This window comes from Capra hircus, chromosome 25 (assembly GCF_001704415.2).
Source record: "Capra hircus breed San Clemente chromosome 25, ASM170441v1, whole genome shotgun sequence".
Lineage (NCBI taxonomy): Eukaryota > Metazoa > Chordata > Mammalia > Artiodactyla > Bovidae > Capra > Capra hircus.
The window spans coordinates 9,505,433-9,526,136 of NC_030832.1; the positions used below are offsets into that span (position 1 = coordinate 9,505,433).

Here is a 20,704-nt window from a genome sequence, read left to right on the forward strand (position 1 = left end):
TTTCAACCAGATTTTTAAATCTCAGGCCTCCCTGAGCTGGGTGCTTTACATGCATTGATTAATTGGAACCAGCTGGGGGAAGTGCAGTATGTTACCCATTTTTCCAGACTAGGAAACTGAGGCCCAGAGAAACAGAAGGACCCTGGAAGCTGCTGGGCCTGTGTATGTTTTGAGGCTAGAACTTGCCCTTTTTTCTCCATGGTTCTCTCATGCCCCTTTAAATGAATTATAGAGCAAACCATTAATCCTCCAACTGCTGAAGGTGAAACAAACCATTCATTCATTCATTCACTCTGATATCTGTTGAACACCTATTATGTGGCAAACCTTGTGCTAGGTATTGGGGAGAACATTGGCCCTTAGCCCAATTCTGTACTGAGCACAGTTAATGGGACACAGTAGACCTTAAATAACTGAGGTGTAGAAAAGGGTGAATGGTGAACAGGGCAGTATCGCCTCCATGGAATTTCCCACTTCCAACCCAGGAGAGAAATTTAGATACATCTTCTGGCCTGGTGTAAGAAATTGGGTGTTTCCTTATTTTTTAAAATGTGGATGTTTTGGAAATGGCATGGATTTGGGGTGATGACCAGAGAAATCCACTGAAAGTACAGGACGTTCAGTTTTGGTACACTGTTGCTCAAAGGCCTTTCAATATTTATTTTTTAACTCAAGTAGAAAAAAAGACTGAAGGACAAACCAGGCTGTTACCGGTTTGGTGCAGTTTCGTTTCTTGGGGCATAAAATTAAGGGCGCCTGGGTTTGAACCCTGGGTCTGCCACGTACTAATTATATGATCTTGGGTAAGTTAACCCCACTGTGATTCAATTTCCTCTTGGGTAAAAAGGGGATAATAAAGGTACTCATCTCATAGGGTTGTTGTGAGAATTAAATAACAATATGTGTAAAGAGCTTACCGCAGTGGCACACAGCATAGGCCAAGGAACCGCTATTCTTATTCTTATCATAAAGGTGAAAGTGAAAGTGAAGTTGCTCAGTCGTGTCCGACTCTTTGCGACCCCATGGATTGTAGCCTACCAGGCTCCTCCCTCCATGGGATTCTCCAGGCAAGAGTACTGGAGTGGGTTGCCATTTCCTTCTCCAGGGGATTTTGCCGACCCAGGGATCGAACCCGGGTCTCCCTCATTCCAGGCAGACGCTTTAACCTCTGAGCCACCAGAGAAGCCTACCGCAAAGGTAATAATTGCTAATATCGTGGTAACTTTCATTCACCCATCTTCACAGATACGTTTCTCCGGGCTCCTCCCACCCCTAAGATACTGCGGACTCCCCTCCTCTCGTCCCGCCTCTTTTCCAAGGCCGCGGGCACGTCGGGCTTTGTAGTTCCTTCGTAGAGTCCCGTCCGAGGGGGCCTCGCGAGCGAACTGCATCTCCCAGCATTCCTCGCGGCGGGCGGCCGTAAAGCGCGGCGGTCGAACGGCCGGTTCCGGCTGAATGTCAGTGCGGGGCTGTGGGCCAGGGAGGAAGGTGGTTGGCGGTGTCCCCACCACCCGCGCCGCTGCCTCCTCTGCTTGTGCCGCCGCCACGGGCGCCCGGCCGGCCGGCCGCTCGGGCATGAGACCGTGAGGCCAGCGACTGGCCGGGACCGCCGAGATGTTTGGCCGCTCGCGGAGCTGGGTGGGCGGGGGCCATGGCAAGTCTTCGCGCAACATCCACTCCCTGGACCACCTCAAGTGAGTGTATTGGGGCAGAATGGGGAGGCCGCGGGGCGGGAGCTGAGGTTGCGGGCGCGTAGAGCCCGGCCGGGGGCGCTGGGAAGTGTGAAAGCGGAGGCGGAGGGCCGAGGGAGGCGCTCGGGGAAGGCTGTGAGCTGGTTAAGAGCTGTGGCTCCGGACATAGGGCGCCCAGCTTCGAACCCCGACCTCGTAGCTCCCCTCTTATGTGACCTTGGGCAAGTCGCTCCGCTTCTCAGAGGCTCGGTATTACAGACGCAGATTTCCGTTTACGGATGCCGACCTCGTTCTCGCCGGGGCTGGACGATGGGCACCAAGCTTCCCCGGGGCGATATTTCTTAGACTGGACCGCTTAAGGGGTCAGAGGTCTGGATCCTGGAGCCAGACAGATGTGGGTTTGAATTTAGGTGCGTGAATTTAGGCCTCAGTTTCTTCAGTTGTAAAATGACTATAGTGACAGCACCTGCTTTCTACGATTGTTTTGAGGGTAGGCTTAGAGAATGTACATAAAGGTGGAAGCTTCTACCAGTGCTCAGTAAAGGACAAAAATTTTAAAAAAAAAATCCTAACTAGTTTCTTAGGGGAGTATAAAGAGTCAGAAGTAGAGCTCAGGGGGAGGGAGGTGGCAAGGTGGTTCTGGGAAGCAAGAGTACACAGAGTGGCTGCATTCAGATCCTGATTTCATGATTGAATGCCTGTGTGACCTTGGCCAAATTGCTTCACCTCTCTGAGACTCTGATTCCTCATCTGCAAATAGGAATGGTGAACATTGTGCAAAGGTTCTGTAATGTTGTGTGCGTAAAGAGATTGAGCCAGCATCTCTTATACAGTAGGCAGCTAATAATGGTAGCTGTGTTGATCAGTGGGGCAAGCCCTTCCCAGGCATCCCTACCTAAAGTGCTTCCCTTGCCCCACTTCCTTTCTGTTAGATCTTTCTCGTGATTTCATTCATTTGATTCATCTCCACAACCTGCAACTATCCTTTGTGTCTTTACTACTTTTGTGTCTGTTACTAAGCTGGTACTTCCAGGAGGGCTTGTTTTGCTCACAAGCTGTATTCCCAACATCTAGCTCTGTGCCTGGCACCCAATAGCATCTTGACGGATGCTTAAAGAAAGAGAAAAATGAATGAATGGGGAGAGGTGCAGAGCAGACAGGCAGAGATTAGGATTTTTTGAGGTTGGGGGAGAGGGTTAATGAAAAATAGGGGTTTCCCTGGTGGCTCAGATGGTAAACAATCTGCTTGCAATGCAGGAGACCCAGGTTTGACCCCTGGGTGGGGAAGATACCCTGGAGAAGGAAATGGCAACCCACTTCAGTGGGTTGGGGAATCCTTCTCGCCTGGGGAATCCCCATGGACAGAGGAGCCTGGCGGGCTACAGTCCATGGGGTCGCAAAGAGTCGGACATGACTGAGCACGCGTGCACAAGCGATGCCGTAATTCTCAGCTGTGCCTTTCTAGCAGAGAGCAGGCACTTAATAAATATTTGTAGGTCTCAAAGAGGGAGTCAGGAGGAGTCATTACGTAGCGAGGAATGGTTTTGCGGGGTTGGGATGAAAGAGTGCATGGGGAGGAGAGAGGCCTAGGACAAAGACGGGGTTGTGTAGGGAGGCAGGAATCTTAGATGGGAGGGCAGCTGGACGGGAAAGGGAGAGGCTTAAGGATTTCAGGAATTTAGGGGCTGGGTGGGTGAGGCTGAGAAGGGGTGGCGGGTTATCTAAAGGAGGCTGGGCGTGCTGCCAGCACCCAGGTGCCTGCGGGCTCTCACCTAACTCTGCCCGACTTGAGCCCTTTCAAATTACTTTGGTGATTATTAAATGCATGTTCAGTGCCAGGTGCTTGTTAAGGACTTCCTGTGTGTTATTTCCTTTAGTTCTCACAAGTCTTATGAGTTGTTGGAAGTATTATTGTTTCCATTTTCTAGAGTGGAAACTAAGGTCCGAAGATGTTAAGTCACTTACCCAAGGTGACAACAGCCGAAAAGCGTCAAAGGCAGGATTTGACTTCAGGGTTTGCACTCATTATGCTGTCTTTTTGAGTAAAAATCCTAAAAATCAGTTTGGGAAGACTTTCAACCTGGCTGAGTCTCACTGCCCAATGGGGCATCTTGGCTGTCTGGCCAACCAGGGAATGATAAAGGGATTTAGGTTCCTTTGAAGTATCCCGGGAACTGCCCAAGTTCATTGTTTAGGTCACAGCGCCTGTGGGGTGCTTTTTGGAAACCTGAGTTGCCTGCCCTGGATCGGGCAGATCAGCTTAATCCATATTATAGCCTGAAGAGCCTGCCAATCTGTGTATTGGAGGGGGGCTTAGAAGATCCAAAAATGACCTGGGAAAGAATGCTGTAAACAGCTGTAAACGGTGCCATAAACAGCACTTAGGCACAGAACAGCCCATTTCCCGAGGGAGCTCTCAAGCTGGTGGGGAAGACAGAGAGCCACTGACTGTGGTGTGACAAGTGCGGGGATTGCTGTGGGTTCAGGGCTCTGGGGGAACCCTTCTTGGGTGCTCTCTGGGGGAGGCAGCCAGAGCAGAGTGGTCAGGGACAAGCAGGAGCCCCACGTGGAGCTGCAGGATATGGGAGGGGGGCCCTGGGGTATCTGGAGTGTGGAGGTGGGGCTGCAGTTATGGGACACAAGGCTGGAGGCAGAACAAGGCTTCATCTGATACACAGGGTGATGAGCCATCCCGGGTGCCTGGGACTGAGGGGTTTCCCAGGACGTGGCGCTTTCGGTGCTAAAGCCGGGAAAGTCCTCGGCAACCAGTACGAATCGGTCACTCCACCAGTGACAGGTGGCAGTTCCTAATGCACTCTTGCCCTGACCTGGGGCAGTGTGGGTGGAGAGATTGAATTGAATTCAGGACAGTTTGGGGAGGGGACACACAAAGCATCTGGGAACACGCTTCCTTTTTTTAATGTTTATTTCTGGCTGTGCGGGGTCTTCACCGCTGCACGGGCTTTTCTCTCACCACGGCGACTGGGGGCTGCTCTCTAGTTGTGGCGCACGGGCGTCTCATTGCAGCGGCCTCTCTTCTCCTGGAGCACGGGCTCTGGGGTGCCGGCTCAGTAGCTTCAGGCTCCAGGGCACGCAGGCTTCAGTAGTTGTGGCACACGGGCTCGGTAGTTGCGGCTTGAGGGCTCTGGAATCCAGGCTCAGTAGCTGTGGTGCAGGAGCTTAGTTGCCCCGTGGCAGGTGGGATCTTCCCCGGCAGATTCTTAGCCACTGTGCCACCAGGGAAGCCCTCCCCTGCCCCCTTTTTAAAATAGGCTTTACTTTTAAGAGAAGTTTGAAATGTACAGAACAATTTAGAAGACAGTACAGAGACCTGGAAACCTTTTCTGAACCACATTATTCATACCATTCCTAGCTTTCAAACTGGAGATGAATTTTTCTTGTAAGGTAGGGTTTTACTTCTGGTAATTAGTGGAAAGCTGTGTACTGTGGTCTTTGTCTACTGAATGGAGTTAGTGGTTTAGTTGAGGCAGATTGAAATAGTAAGAGGTGGTTTGCTGCACATCATGGGTGGTTTATCAGCCAGACCAATGGCAATCCAGACCAATGGCAAGGACAAGCAGAACCTTGGCTGATGGAGTTGCCTGATCGATACTGAAGCATCCCCTTCACTAGGGACTGCGAGTCCACAAACGGCTGGAACTTTCTTGTTGTTGGGTTGGGTCGTTGCCTTAATTCTGATTTCCTCTGGGTGTGGGTGAGTATTCTTGGTTGCAAGTGATGGAAGCCCCGCTGGAATCACCTTCAGCCCCAGATGGATCTGATTGACTCTTGCCACTGGACACACTGTCCTAGCAAAGCTGTGGCTGAGTCTGGGTGTTCAGACAAAGTTGTCAGTATATGCTTCTTCCCACGTCTCGTCTCTGCTATCTTCTCGGTTGGTGTCATTCTCAGAATGCTCCATTACATCCAATCAACTTAGCAACCCCTGCGAAAAAGCAAGCTTCTGTTCTTAATGCTGCCGGCAGGAGTCTGGAAGTGAGTATCATTGCACCGACCTGGGGTCTCGTGCCTGTCCGTGAGTCAGTCACTGTGGCGGGGGCATGGGGTGCTCTACTACGCCCTTCCCTGGAGTCAGGGTGGCATTAGCTCCTTCCAGGCTAGTGGGCAGAGAATGAGAGAAAGGGATGGTTTGGCACTGAAAAGTGAAGAAGAGGAATGGACCCCCAGAAGGCAGACGTTCACCTGCTCTTGGTATGTTCAACTTTTGCCTAAGATCGTGCTGATTTTTTTCAGAGCTCAGGGCACATTATGTCCAGATTCATTTTCTCAGAATATCATACTCATCGTATCACCCTTTGAGGCACCGGTTGTGTCAGGTCTAAAATTCCTCCAGGCCTTCTGAGAGCTCCAGGCTCCATGCCCACCTGTCCAGCTTGGGAGCATAGATGGAGACCCTCTAACCCCAGCTGGCGAGCCAGGAGCATCCTTGGTAGGCAGACAGCAGTTTTCGTGGAGATGTGAAGGATGAGCGGTTGTTCCAGGTAGTCGGGGGCTGGAAGGGGGGACGCCGCAGGCAGAGGACGCAGCGTCTGGGAAGCCTGCAGTGGGGAGGCAGGCTGTTAGGTGAGGGGAGCAGTCAGGGCAAGAGAGGGTGGAGGACCCGAGTGCAGAGCCGTGGGACGGGAGAGGCCACAGAGCCCAGGTCCTGCTGACGAATCCAGACACCAGGCTGAGAGCAAGCGGGGAGCCGCGTGCTCTGGTCTGGCCTGAGTTTGGAGGCTGAGCTGGAGGGGTGCCCCCTCAGGACGCCTGCTGTCTCCTATTGACAGTCAGTGAGGGTAGCACCGCCATAACCCAGGGATGTTTCTCGGGCCTTTTCACACTGACGGCCCTTCTCTCACTCACTCTTACACACCCCTCACCTGTCTGCACCTGTGCTCTCTCCGATGCCTGTCTGTTGGTAGGACTCTGCGCTAGTACTGCCACGCCCTGGGTTCACTCCCTGATCACACTCACAGTGAGCCACGTGGCGCAACCGTGAAAAAAGGAACCCCCACAGATCTCACTAATTCTTCCATAAAAATCGCTCTGGCAACTTCAGCCAACAAGACGTTCCCGCCCTCTCTGACTTCTCCTGCTCTCTCCTCCGCTGTCCCAATCAGCACAACATCATGTGAGCTTCTCATCGCCAAAGGTTCGACCAGCTGGAGGTGCTCTGGGCGCTTCAGGCTGGATCTCAGATCTCAGCTGTGAGTCAGATCCCCAGCACGGCTGGCTGGGGTTCCTCAGGCATATCCTTTCACGGTCGGAAATGATCTTGAATTGTGTGTGTTTGTTTCTCCCAGATTTGACCGTGAGCCTCATGAGGACAGAGACCCGGGCGGCTTGTTCCCCAGGGAATTATCGGATGCCAGCATAGGGCCTGGCACACAGTAAAAGATCAACAGGGGTTTGTCATAGGACATACAAAAGAGGCAAGTGCTGGCCTGCCTTTTCTTGTTTTTTAAAATAATTAATTAATTAATTAATTTTAACTGGAGGCTAATTACTTTACAGTATTGTGGTGGTTTTACCATACATTGGTGGCCTTCCCTGGTGGCTCAGAGGATAAAGCATCTGCCTGCAATGCAGGAGACCTGGGTTCGATCCCTGGGTTGGGAAGATCCCCTGGAGAAGGAAATGGCAACCCAATCCAGTATTCTTGCCTGGAGAATCCCATGGACAGAGGAGCCTGGTGGGCTACAGTCCACTGGGTCGCAAAGAGTCGGACACGACTGAGCGACTTCATTTCACTTACCATACATTGACATGAATCAGCCACGGGTGTACATGTGACCCCCCACCCCGTCCCAAACCCCCCTCCCACTCCCTCCCCAGCCCATCCCTCAGGGTTGTCCCAGTGCACCGGCTTTGGGTGCCGTGCTTCATGCATCGAACCTGGACTGGTCATCTATTTCACATACGGTAATATACATGTTTCAGTGCTATTCTCTCGAATCGTCCCACCCTCGCCTTCCCCACAGAGTCCAAAAGTCTGTTCTTTACATCTGTGTCTCTTTTGCTGTCTCGCATATAGGGTCATTGTTACCATCTTTCTAAATTCCATTTATATGTGTTAATATACTGTATTGGTGTTTCTCTTTCTGACTTAGTTCACTCTATATAATAGGCTCCAGTTTCATCCACCTCATTAGAACTGATTCAAATACATTCCTTTTAATGGCTGAGTAATACTCCATTGTGTATATGTACCACAGGTTTCTTATCCATTCGTCTGCTGATGGACATCTAGCTTGCTTCCATGTCCTAGCTATTGTAAACAGTGCTGCGATGAACATTGGGGTACATGTGTCTCTTTCAATTCTGGTTTCCTCAGTGTGTATGCCCAGCAGTGGAATTGCTGGGTTGTATGGCAGATGACACCACCGTTATGGCAGAAAGTGAAGAGGAACTAAAAAGCCTTTTGATGAAAGTGAAAGAGGAGAGTGAAAAAGTTGGCTTAAAGCTCAACGTTCAGAAAATGAAGATCATGGCATCTGGTCCCATCACTTCATGGCAGATAGATGGGGAAACAGTGGAAACAGTGTCAGACTTTATTTTTGGGGGGCTCCAAAATCACTGCAGATGATGATTGCAGCCATGAAATTAAAAGACGCTTACTCCTTGGAAGGAAAGTTACGACCAACCTACATAGCATATTGAAAATCAGAGATGTTACTTTGCCAACAAAGGTCCATCTAGTCGAGGCTATGGTTTTCCCAGTGGTCATAAATGGATGTGAGAGTTGGACTGTGAAGAAAGCTGAGCGCCAAAGAATTGATGCCTTTGAACTGTGGTGTTGGAGAAGACTCTTGAGAGTCCCTTGGACTGCAAGGAGATCCAGCCAGTCTATCCTAAAGGAGATCAGTCCTGGGTGTTCATTGGAAGGACTGATGCTGAAGCTGAAACTCCAATACTTTGGCCACCTCATGCAAAGAGTTGACTCATTGGAAAAGACTCTGATGCTGGGAGGGATTGGGGGCAGGAGGAGAAGGGGACAACCGAGGATGAGATGGCTGGATGGCATCACCGACTCGATGGACATGAGTTTGAGTGAACTCCGGGAGTTGGTGATGGACAGGGAGGCCTGGCGTGCTGCAGTCCATGGGGTCACAAAGAGTTGGACACGACTGAGCGACTGAACTGAACTGATGGCAGTTCTATTTCCAGTTTTTTAGGGAATCTGCACACTGTTCTCCGTAGTGGCTGTACTAGTTTGCATTCTCACCAACAGCGTAAGAGTGTTTCCTTTTCTCCACACCCTCTCCAGCATTTATTGTTTGTAGACTTTTTGATAGCAGCCATTCTGACCAGCCTGAGATGGCACCTCATTGTGGTTTTGATTTGCGTTTCTCTGATAATGAGTGATGTTGAGCATCTTTTCATGTGTGTGTTAGCCATCTGTATGTCTTCTTTGGAGAAATGTCTGTTTAGTTCTTTGGCCTGTTTTTTGGGTTGTTTATTTTTCTGGTATTGAGTTGCATGAGCTGCTTGTATATTTTTGAGATTAATTCTTTGCCAGTTGCTTCATTTGCTATTATTTTCTCCCATTCTGAAGGCTGTCTTTTTACCTTGCTTATAGTATCCTTTGTTGTGCAAAAGCTTTTAAGTTTAATTAGGTCCCGTTTGTTTATTTTTGCTTTTATCTCCATTACTCTGTGGCCTTCCTTTTCTTAACAACAGTTTGCTCTTGCCTGTTTGGGCACAGGGCCTGGGCTAGAGCTGTGACTTTTTCTAGGGCTGAAATGCTCCCCGGCATCTCAGACCCGGCCTCACTCGCTGGCCCAGTTTGACATCTTTCAGAGGTGATTCACTGGGAGAGGCACCGCCTGTGACACCTTCTCCTAATCTTCTAGCCTGCGTCCACCCTGCCTGGAGCTGCTGCTTGTCCTGCTGGCCAGAGGGCTGGATGCTGACCAAGTGGAGGTTTTCAGGACACAGAATGGGACCCTCTGGGAAGTGTCTGCCCTGGTGCTGAGGAGGCCAAACAGCCCCAGGCTCCATGTCCCCCGACCCCAGACATTGTTTTCTGGGGGCTGGGGTGTGTTTTGGGGAAGTAGATTCCTAGCCCCGCCCAGGCCCTGTCCTTCCTCTCATGGTAACTGACACATAAGTGCATGGTGCTTGTTCAGTTGCTAAGTCACGTCTGACTCTTTGTCACCCCATGGACTGCAGCACGCCGAGATCCTCTGTGCTCCTCTTTCTCCTGGAGTTTGCTCAAATTCATGTCCATTGAGTTGGTGATGCTGTCTAGCCATCTCATCCTCTGTCACCCCCTTCTCCTTTTGCCTTCAGTCTTTCCCAGCATCAGGGTCTTTTCCAATGAGTTGGCTCTTCAAACCAGGTGGCCAAAGTATTGGAGCTTCGACTTCAGCATCAGTCCTTCCATTGAATATTCAAGGTTGATTTCCTTTAGGATCAACTGGTTTGATTTCCTTGCAGTGCATGATACAAGTCATAAAACTTGTATGAACTTCAGCTTAGTATGTCTGCCTCTGAAGTGGATATAATTACTATTTACTGTGATGGTGTAACTTGGAGAATAAGTGAGTCTCTTGAGGAAGCAGGGTCCGTGGAGGAGGGATCTGTCTCCTGTCAGAGTCCTTGGGGACGAGCCTGGCGTGTGGCGTGCACGCTGGTAACAGGCTGCCGTGTTTCTGTCTCCAGGCATTTCCAACTCCAGCTTGTCTCTCAGAGTAGACTTGGCTCCTGTGCGAAAGTTTGAAATTGAGATTCTACATTTCTGCAGAATGTCCGCTGGAGACATGATAATGCTGGCTGTTTTCCAGAGAAGCGGCGTAAGGGTCCGTGATAAGGACTTACCTTAAGATCAGATGCATGTGGCCATACCTTTTTGGTTTGTTGTGTACGTCTTGCGTGCTAGGCGTTCACCACTTCATGGACGCGCTTGACTAATAAAAGCTTTTGAGTCGTTTGCATCTTCTGCGTTACGATGGTTATAAGCGTGGGGTCACGGCCTGGGCACCCTGGCCCTGTGTCGGGACTCCGGGCGGATCCTGGGCCCCAGGGCATCAGCCCGGCAGGATTGTTGTGCGGGTTTATGAGTGAGCTCATCTGAGGCCCTCAGAATGGAGACCTGGCAATAGGAGGCTGTGACTGTCTCTCTGATGATGGTGGTTAAAATGGACACACACAGAGTCTGAGAGAAACTGTTGTTGTCGTAACAGTTATTGTAAGAGAACAGTCTGCCACTCTGTCCTTAGAAACTGGTCAACACAGAACAGCAGCCTTGCAGGTGGAGATGTGGTGATGTCATGATGCTGTGGTTCATTTCTGAGGCTCAGCATGAGAGTGGCTGCTGTGTGTCCTTTCAGTAGTATGCTATGTAGCCACTACTGATGCTTGTGGACAGTTACCAGTGACAGAGATGTTTTTATTTTAGTCGGAGGCAGGAAGGAAGATGGGCATGGTAGCAGACATCCAGCATGAGCTCAAGTATCTCATGGACAGAGGAGCCTGGCAGGGGCTGTAGTGCATAGGGTCGCAAAGAGTCGGACACGAGTGAAGAGGCTTAGCACACGCACACAAGCTCAAGAATGTAGATTCCGTAGCAAAGAAGAAGACCCCAGGAAATACACTGCAACTCCAGCAGTGGCCATCTCTTTTTTGTTGTTGTTGAAGTTTCCAGTCTTTCTAAAATAGTGTTATGTTTAAAACCAGAAAGTTATTATATTAATATTGTATTAGTGTCTCTGAGGTAGTTGAATTATTTGATCTTCCAAAGCTCTGGCATTAGATGCAACATTAAAATATTAATCTTCATCCATTCAGCTTTCTTTTTTCCCTTCACCACATTTAAGCAAACATATATCGAGGGGTTCTCCCTAAAACGTGGCCTGAAACAGTGTGCTTGGGCATTGTGGTGGCAAAAGAATGAACCAGTGGCAGTGGAAGTTTAGAGCTTGAGATCTGGTGGGTGTTTGCATCCACCAACAACAAACATTTAGAAAATGAATATTTTAAAGCACTCCCATTTACAGCGGCATCAAAAAGCCCATCAAACACCTAGGAATAAATCTAACAGAAGATGCGCAAGCCCCCATCCAGCAAACCTTGAAGGAAATGTAAATGTCATCATGTTACACTTTCAAAAAGATGTCAGTTCTCTCCATATTTAGCTAGAGATTTAGGGCAGTCTTAAAGGAAATCTTAGCAGATATTTTTTTGTGGAAATTGAGAAGGTGATTTTAAAATATATATGGAAATTGAAAGGGGCAAGAATAGCCAATATAATAATGGGGGAAAAAAAAGGGAAGAAGTTGGAAGACATCACATTGCAAGATTTATTATAAGGCTTCAGTGACCAGATAGCATGGTGTTGGCACAAAGGTAAACAAACAGATCAGCAGAACTAGAGCATCCAGAAAGAGTCCCACATGTGGTCACCTGATTAACAACAAAGTCGACATTGGTGTCCTTTGGAGAAATGAGAACGTTTCCAGTATATGATGCCGAATCAACTAGATTGCCGTATGGGAAAAATGAATTTTGGCTGATATCTTAGGCTATACAGAAAAGTGAGTTTCAGGTGTGCTCTGAGTCAGAATGTGAAAGATAAAACAATACCTTTTTAAAAGAAAAAAACAGTATTTCTTCATGACCTTGGGGTAGGTAAGGATTTCTTCAGGTTGATACAAAAAGCACTATCCAAGGGAAAGATTGATAAATTGGACCACATTAAAATTTGGAACTTTGGCTCATCAAAAGACCACTGTAAAGAGAGTGAAAAGGCAAGCTGCATTTAGAGAAAACATTTGCCATAGGTATATATCCAGTAGGGCCTTCCCCGGTGGCTCAGAGGGTAAAGTGTCTGCCTGCAATGCGGGAGACCCAGGTTCGATCCCTGGAGAAGGACGTGGCAACCCACTCCAGTGTTCTTGCCTGGAGAATCCCATGGAAGAGGAGCCTGGCGGGCTACAGTCCATGGGGTCACAAAGAGTCCGACACGACTGAGCAACTTCACTTGACTTCACTTTCATGTATCCAGTAAGGGTTTTGTATTCAGAATGCATAAACTCCATAAAATTAATAAGAAAAAAGGTTCTCTACCTAGTAAAAAGTAGGCAAAAAACTCGCACAGGCACCTCACAAAGGAGGGTATTTAGAGAGCTCTGAACATGTGAAAAGACACCCACCTTCAGTCCTGGTCATGTGAGACCCTGGTGCTGCATCACCACTTGCCAGCAGATGGCGCCACTGAGAAAGGCAGAGAGCGGCAAGCTCTGCGGAGGTCGGGGGTGGGAAGGAGCCCTCAGACAGCTTCTGCCCCAAGGCTGTGGATGAGCTGCTGAGTGCCCCTCAGGTCCCTTCCTGGCCTGTGCGTTGCTAGCAAGCTGTGGGTCCCCAGGTTACTGGGAGTATGAGGGTCACAGGAAGGCCCGCCTGCACACAGGGCCAGGCGTGCAGGCCATGCAGCCATGCGTGGGAGTGCCGAGAATCCTCTTTTGAGAACTTAAGACCCCACCCTCACCCTGAGTTTGTCTATAAGGGCCTCCTCATAGTTACTAGAATTTCTTTCAGGGATTATTTGGTGAAAGCAATGATAACAACAGTAATAGCTAGCACTCCTGTCATGCATGGGAACTGCCAGGTTGGTTATCTACCTTTTAACTTGGTTGTTCCTAAGACATGGTAATAGGCACTAAAGGATTCACGTGCTGCTGCTGCTCCCATTTCACAGGTGAGATAACTGAGATACACACAATAAGTTGCTTGCTTGATGTCACACAGCTCATACCAGACTCCCCACTTCCTGCTCCGGTTTCTCTGGACCTTCTTATAACTCCTGCCGTGAAGTCTTCTTTTCATGACTGTGTGGATCCAGCCTGCCTGTCCTTCCTGTGTTCGTGGAATATTCCTTGCAGAGTTTAAATAATGGTTTTGACAGTGGCGCTCCCCAGAACAACCACAGGGTGGTAATGGCAGTAGCCAGTAGCCCTGCCTCCTTCTAGCACTTTCTGTGTGCCAGGCGCAGGGCTTGGCTTTTTCAGCGCGTCATCACAGAATCTCTGGAACAATCCAGCAAGGAGGGCTTGACTGCTGTAGACCCCAGGCCCCAGAGAAGTGAAATGCCTCATTGAAGGCCATGCGCAGCAGGCGACAGGGCCAGGAATCAAGCCCAGGTCTCTCTGTTGGGGCCAAAGGTTTGAACTCTTCACTGCTGCTCTTTGCCACTACTTGCTGTGTTTAACTCCTTGACTATATTTTGTCTTGTATACTCTGATCTACCTTTTATCTGTGAAAATGGGCCCCCCACTCCCATTCCCCACTCCCATGTATTGAGCACCTACAGTGTATCAGACATTCTGGAGTCTTTTGGGGTCAACAGGGTCAGTAAGATGATGTTCCTGACCTCAAGGAACTCAGGTCTCGTGAAGGAGGCAGATCACTGCAAATCAGAGTGGTCTGTGCAGCAGCAAATGCATCTGGTACAGAAGTGCCAGAGAGGAGGGAGCAATCAAATCCACTGGGGCAGGAGAGCGGGAGGGAGGTTCTTGAAGAGGGCTTCACCGAGAGGTAACTGAGCTGGGTTTTGACATATGCGTAAGAGTTTGCTGGTTGGTTAGGACCTTGGCAAGCTGAGCTAGCCTCAGTCTGCAGGCCCAGGACACACTCTCTTAAAAGCTGAGCCAGGCAGCGCTCCCAGGGTGTCAGCCAGGGTGCTGGTCCCCGCGCTGCTCAGGAATGGCCTCTGCAATTCTCTTGCCCGTCAGGATGAGGCTGGGCCTCTGGTCTCTGCATGTGCAGGTGGGTGAGGAACCTCGTCATCGCCCCTCAAACCCACTCCATTTCCAGCTGCACGCAGCGGGTAAGATCACTGCCCTTGAACTGCAGGCCACCCACTTCATCTGAGCCATCAGTCCTGCGCAAGAGGACTAGGGCATTCCAAGGGCGATCATGGTGGCTTGTGATTTGTGCCTGGCTCTGGGCCCCATCCTCCCTGACCTGTGACTCCAGGTCTCATCTCTGCAGCAGCCAGACAGCGGCTCTTAGGCGTTTGTTGCTGAGCTGTGCGTCTCCATTGGTTCCAGCGATCTCAGAATCACCTGAGAGTGTGAAAAAGGCCGCCGCCTGGCCTTCCCTCTGTGCCCCTGCACTTGAGTCTCCGGTGGGCTCCGTCCCCGCTTTGTCCCACTGTCGAGGCCGTTCTCTTGCCCACACTGGAGCGTGAGCATGCCTGTCTTCAAAAGCTTGGCAGTCTTGCCTCAGTTCGGGTTGGTAAGTCGCTGGTTATGTAACAGTTCGAAGTGTCGTCTGCCTTTTTTCTCGAGTGGTGAGTTATGTCTCCTCTGAATGGGAATTGTGCTAACCACCGAGTCTGAAAAACACCCAGCCAAATCATCCCTAACACATCGCTCATGGTCCCTGGGCCTGGCTTCCGTTTCAGCTGCTCACCTGTAGTTCTCTTTTCTTTCCTTCCTCTCAGGTATCTGTACCATGTGTTGACCAAAAATACCACCGTCACAGAACAGAACAGGAACCTGCTGGTGGAGACCATCCGATCCATCACCGAGATCCTGATCTGGGGGGATCAGAATGACAGCTCTGTATTTGAGTAAGGGTGTCTGTTCTTTTGTTTTTTAATCCTTCTTCTCCCTTTGCATGTTTTTCTAAATGCAAGCCATGAGTCATTCCCGATGACGTCAGGGTTTGACGCCAGTTTGGTCCTGCACCGGTTTCTCTTTCTCTCTCTCAAATGTCCTTGAAACACTGTAGAAATGCCTGCTGAAAACAGGCAAGTTATGGAAATGAGTGTCCCTGGAGAAATCTGAAAATGTCATGGATAATTTTCCAAGTAATGTCTGATTATCTCCCCCAAAGGAAAGAGGAAATGTCTTGGGTGTTAGATTCCAAGTGAACTGAAAAGACCCTTCCCTGGGGTGAGGGTGGGGGTGGGGGACGCTAAGGGTTCGCGGCAATTGTGCTTACTGGTGGCTGGCCACAGTGCTGAGCTCCTGATGAGGCGATCCTCCTGTGAGGAAGTCTCCCGACTCCCCCAAGGTGGAGGACCTGCGGCCGTCCCCACCTTCATCCCCACCCCCACAGATGTCTATGCTCAAGGTCACGCAGCTGCTAAGTGAAGAAGCAGTGGCTCACACCCAAAGTCCGTGGAGGAGTTTCTCCTCACTCTCACACTTCCTTGGTGAACAGTCTTAGGCCTGCCTCAGTTTCCTCATCGTTTAGTGAGAGAGAGCAAGTTCCTTGCCCAGTGCCTGGTACAGAGTAGGCACTCGAGAAATATTAGCAAATGATCATTTTAGAAGGTGCCCCTACTGGATAATTAAGAAGCAAAGGCAAACCCATGCACTGCTTTCCCCAACAGACCTGTCCCAACGTCTGAACGCAGAAGGACTGGGGTTGTGACAACCACCAAACACAGATTTTATTTTTATATAAACTAATCTCAATTGTAGCTATGGAGGCCACTCAGTAAAACCACTTAAAACAAATACAGGTATTCCCTTTCCAACCCGGCTTCCTTATTAGATATTCTGATTTTCTGGCTAGTTCTGTGTTTTCATCAGTGGGGTTTTCATCAGATGGAGCTACTTGTGGAAAATGCAAATTGTGTGAAATATAGACCTGTGACACTGCTTGGGTTCCCTAAGGAAAACCTGAGTAATAAACAGGTGTTGCTTGTAAGCAGGATGAGTTGCCTTTCAGGATCTGTGGGGATTTTACTGTTTGTTGGTTGCTTGGTATCTGTTTATGAAAATGAGAGAGACGCTTGGGCTAAAGATTAGAAACCGTGTCATCTTTACTCAGTTCAGTTCAGTGCTCAGTCGTGTCCGACTCTTTGCGACCTCATGGACTGCAGCACGCCAGGCTCCTCTGTCCATCACCAACTCCTGGAACTTGCTCAAACTCATATCCATTGAGTCAGTGATGCCGTCCAACCATCTCATCCACTGTCATCCCCTTCTCCCGCCTTCAAACTTTCCCAGCATCAGGGTCTTTTCTAGTGAGTCAGTTCTTCACATCAGGTGGCCAGAGTATTGGAGTTTCAGCCTCAGCGTCAGTCCTTCCAATGAATATTCAGGACTGATCTCCTTTAGGATGGACTGGTTGGATCTCCTTGCAGTCCAAGGGACTCTCAAGAGTCTTCTCCAACACCACAGTTCAAAAGCATCAATTCTTCAGCGCTCAGCTTTCTTTATGGTCCAACTCTCACATCCATATATGACTACTGGAAAAACCACAGTCTTGACTAGACGGACCTTTGTCAGCAAAGTAATGTCTCTGCTTTTGAATATGCTGTCTAGGTTAGTTATACCTTTTCTTCCAAGGAGCAAGTGTCTTTTAATTTCATGGCTGCCAGTTACCATCTGCAGTGATTTTGGAGCCCAAGAAAAGAAAGTTTCTCACTGTTTTCATGGTTTCCCCATTTATTTGCCATGAAGTGATAGGACTGGATGCCATGATCTTCATTTTCTGAATGTTGAGTCTTAAGCCAGCTTTGTCACTCTCCTCTTTCACTTTTGTCAAGAGGCTCTTCAGTTTCTCTTCGCTTCCTGCCATAAGGGTGGTGTCATCTGCATATCGGAGGGTATTGATGTGCATGGTGTACTCTGCATATAAGTTAAATAAGCAGGATGACAATATACAGCCTTGATGTACCCCTTTCCCAATTTTGAACCAGTCTATTATTCCATGACCAGTTCTAACTGTTGCTTCTTGACCTGCATGCAGATTTCTCAGGAAGCAGGTGAAGTAGTCTAGTATTCCCATCTGTTTAAGAATTTTCCAGTTTATTGTGATCCACTCAGTCAAAGGCTTGTGTAGTCAGTAAAGCAGAAGTTGGAGAAGGTAATTGGCACCCCATACTGGTACTCTTGCCTGGAAAATTCCATGGACAGAGGAACTTGGTAGGCTGCAGTCCATGGGATCTCGAAGAGTCGGACATGACTGAGTGACTTCACTTTCACTTTTCACTTTCATGCACTGGAGAAGAAAATGGCAACCCACTCCAGTGTTCTTGCCTGGAGAATCCCAGGAATGGCGGAGCCTGGTGGGCTGCCATCTATGGGGTCGCACAGAGTTGGACACGACTGAAGTGACTTAGCAAAGCAGAAGTAGGTGTTTTTCTGGAATTCGCTTGCTTTTTCTATGATTCATTGGATGTTGGCAATTTGATTTCTGGTTCCTCTGCCTTTTCTAAATCCAACTTGAACACTTGGAACTTCTTGGTTCATGTACTGTTGAAGCCTGGCTTGGAGAATTTTGAGCATTACTTTACTAGCATATGAGATGAGTGCAATTGTGCAGTAGTTTGAGCATTCTTTGACATTGCCTTTCTTTGGGATTGGAATGAAAACTGACCTTTTCCAGTCCTGTGGCCATTGCTGAGTTTTTCAAATTTGCTGGCATAGTAAGTGCAACACTTCCATAGCATCATCTTTTAGGATTTCAAATAGCTCAGCTGGAATTCCATCACCTCCAGTAGCTTTGTTCGTAGTGATGCTTCCTAATGCCCATTTCACTTTGCACTCTAGGATGTCTGGCTCTAGGTGAGTGATAACCATCATGGTTATCTGGGTCATTAAGATCTTTTTTGTATAGTTCTTCTGTGTATTCTTGCCACCTGTTCTTAATATCTTCTACTTCTGTTAGGTCCATATTCTGTCCTTTATTGTGCTCAGCTTTGCATGAAATGTTCTCTTGGTATCTCTAATTTTCTTGAAGAGATCTCTAGTCTTTCCCATTCTATTGTTTCCTTCTATTTCTTTGCATTGATCACTTAGGAAGGCTTTCTTTTCTCTCCTTGCTGTTCTTTGGAACTCTGCATTCAAATGAGTATATCTTCCTTTTCTCCTTTGCCTTTCACTTCTCTTCTTTTCACAGCTATTTGTAAGGCCTCCTCAGACAACCATTTTGCCTTTTTGGATTTCTTTTTCTCGGGAATGGTTTTTTGATCGCCACCTGTACAGTGTTACAAATCTCTGTCCATAGTTCTTCAGGCACTCTTATCAGACTAATCCTTTGAGTCTGTTTGTCACTTCCACTGTATGATTGTAAGGAATTTAATTTAGGTCATACCTGAATGGTCTAGTGGTTTTCCTTACTTTCTTTAATAAGTAGTTCATAATCTGTATTGGCAATAAGGAGTTCATGATCTGTACGACAGTCAGCTCCAGGTCTTGTTTTTGCTGACTGTATAGAGCTTCTCCATCTTCCACTGCAAAGAATATAATTAATCAGATTTCAGTATTGACCATCTGGTGATGTCCATGTGTAGAGTCGTCTCTTGTTTTGTTGAAAGAGTGTGTTTTCTGTGACCAGGGTGTTCTGTTGGCAAAACTCTGTTAGCCTTTGCCCTGCTTCATTTTGTACTCCAAGGCCAAACTTGCAAGGTGTCTCTTGACTTCTTGCTTTTGCATTCCAGTCCCCTATGATGAAAAGGACATCTTTCTCTGGTGGTAGTTCTTGAAGGTCTTGTAGGTCCTCATAGAACTGTTCAGCTTCTTCAGCAGTTGTGATTGGGGCATAGACTTGAATTACTGTGATATTGAATGGTTTGCCTTGGAAACGAACAGAGAGTCACCTTTATTAGAATGGATTTTTTTAGTCCACTTGTCATCTTAGAGAAACTGCTGAGCTCTCAGAGGCCCAGTTATTCTTAAATCACTGCCCTGCAGAGTCCCCAGGAGAATTTGTTTTGAATCCATTTTAAAGTTTCTGGATAATTTTAGATTTTAGATTACACGGAAGCTTTCCATTTACCCCTCACCCTGTTCCCCTGTTAACATCATTTGTCAAAACACCACTATTACGTCAACTCCAGACTTGATTTGGAATCTACCAGTTTTTCCATTAGCATCCTCTTTCTGCTCTGGGATCCCAGTCCAGGTACCACAATGCATTTAGCTGTTGCGTCTCCCCGGTGTCCTGTGGTCTGTGGCAATTGTTTAGTTTTCTCTTGTTTTTTATGACCTGGATTGTCTTGAGAAGGACTGGCCAGCTGTCTTACAGAGTGTCCCTCAGTCTGGGTTTCTTTGCTGTTTCTCTCCTGATTAGCCTGGAAGTTTGGGGGACGAGTGCTTCCTGGGGAAGTGCCCTTCCCCTCCCAGAATGTCATTGTTCCTGACAGCCACATGATCCCTGATGGGTCAGCCTGATCGCTTGGTGCAGCTGCTATCTGCCAGGGTTTTCTACCCCAAGGTTACTCTTTCCTCTTTGCCTACACTGGTCTCCAAAAGTGAGTCACTAAGTCCAGTTTCCTGGGGGTGTGGGAATTAAGCTCCACCTTCTTGAAGGAGGGCGAATCTACAGACAATATTTGAAATTCTTCTGCATAGAAGATTTGTCTCCTCTCCTCATTTATTAATCCATCCAGTCATTCATTTATATACATCTGTTGAAGACTTTGCAGTTTTCGTTCCAGCCGCCTCAATAAGGTGAATATAGTGCGGTAAAGTGAGTCTCGTGACTTTTTTGGTAGTCCCAGTGCATATACGTTGTGGTCACACTATTCTGTAGTCTGTCAAGGGTGCAGTAGCCTTGTGTCTGCAAAATCAGCATACATACCTCGATTAAAAAATAATGCTGTTGGGAAAATGGCGCCAACACACTTGCTCAACACAAGGTTTCAATTTGTAAAAAAACAGTATCTGCAAGGTTGGACTCATGGGTGTTTATTTTGTACTCTGGATGATAATCCGGTGCTCTGTGATTTATTTTGTTCTGGCGTTGTTCTGGCTTTGAGCATTGGGAGCTCTTTCAGGTCGCTTCCTGTGTCCCTGTGACACACCCCTGTCCTTTTGGATTTTGGAGCACTTCCTTATTTCCTGGTCCCTTGTGGTACTCCAGGCTCATCTGGCATGTTCCCTGCCCCAGCCCTAGAATTAGCCACTTTCCCAAGGATCCCCTCACGCCTCTAGGGGGTTGTAAAAATGCAGGCACCCAAATTTCACACTAGGCATATGGAATCTACCCCTGGACAAGGTCTAGGTACAGGCATGTTGACAAGTTCCCAAGCTGGTCATCGGGCTGCA

General features: G+C 48.4%; 1 protein-coding gene across 7 annotated transcripts in view; it reads left to right on the top strand.

The window, feature by feature from the left end:
- The window catches only part of CLEC16A (C-type lectin domain family 16 member A), a 236,784-nt gene continuing 217,463 nt past the window's right edge, over positions 1,384-20,704 (top strand). For 6 of the 7 annotated variants that reach the window (XM_018040268.1, XM_018040272.1, XM_018040270.1 and 3 more), the window contains exons 1-2: positions 1,441-1,694; positions 15,139-15,267. In XM_018040268.1, coding sequence (XP_017895757.1) covers positions 1,615-1,694; positions 15,139-15,267 — 209 coding nt within the window. In that variant the 5' untranslated portion in view covers positions 1,441-1,614. Of the gene's footprint in view, positions 1,695-15,138; positions 15,268-20,704 lie in introns of all 7 variants that reach the window. The other variant, XM_018040271.1, reaches the window with a different exon arrangement.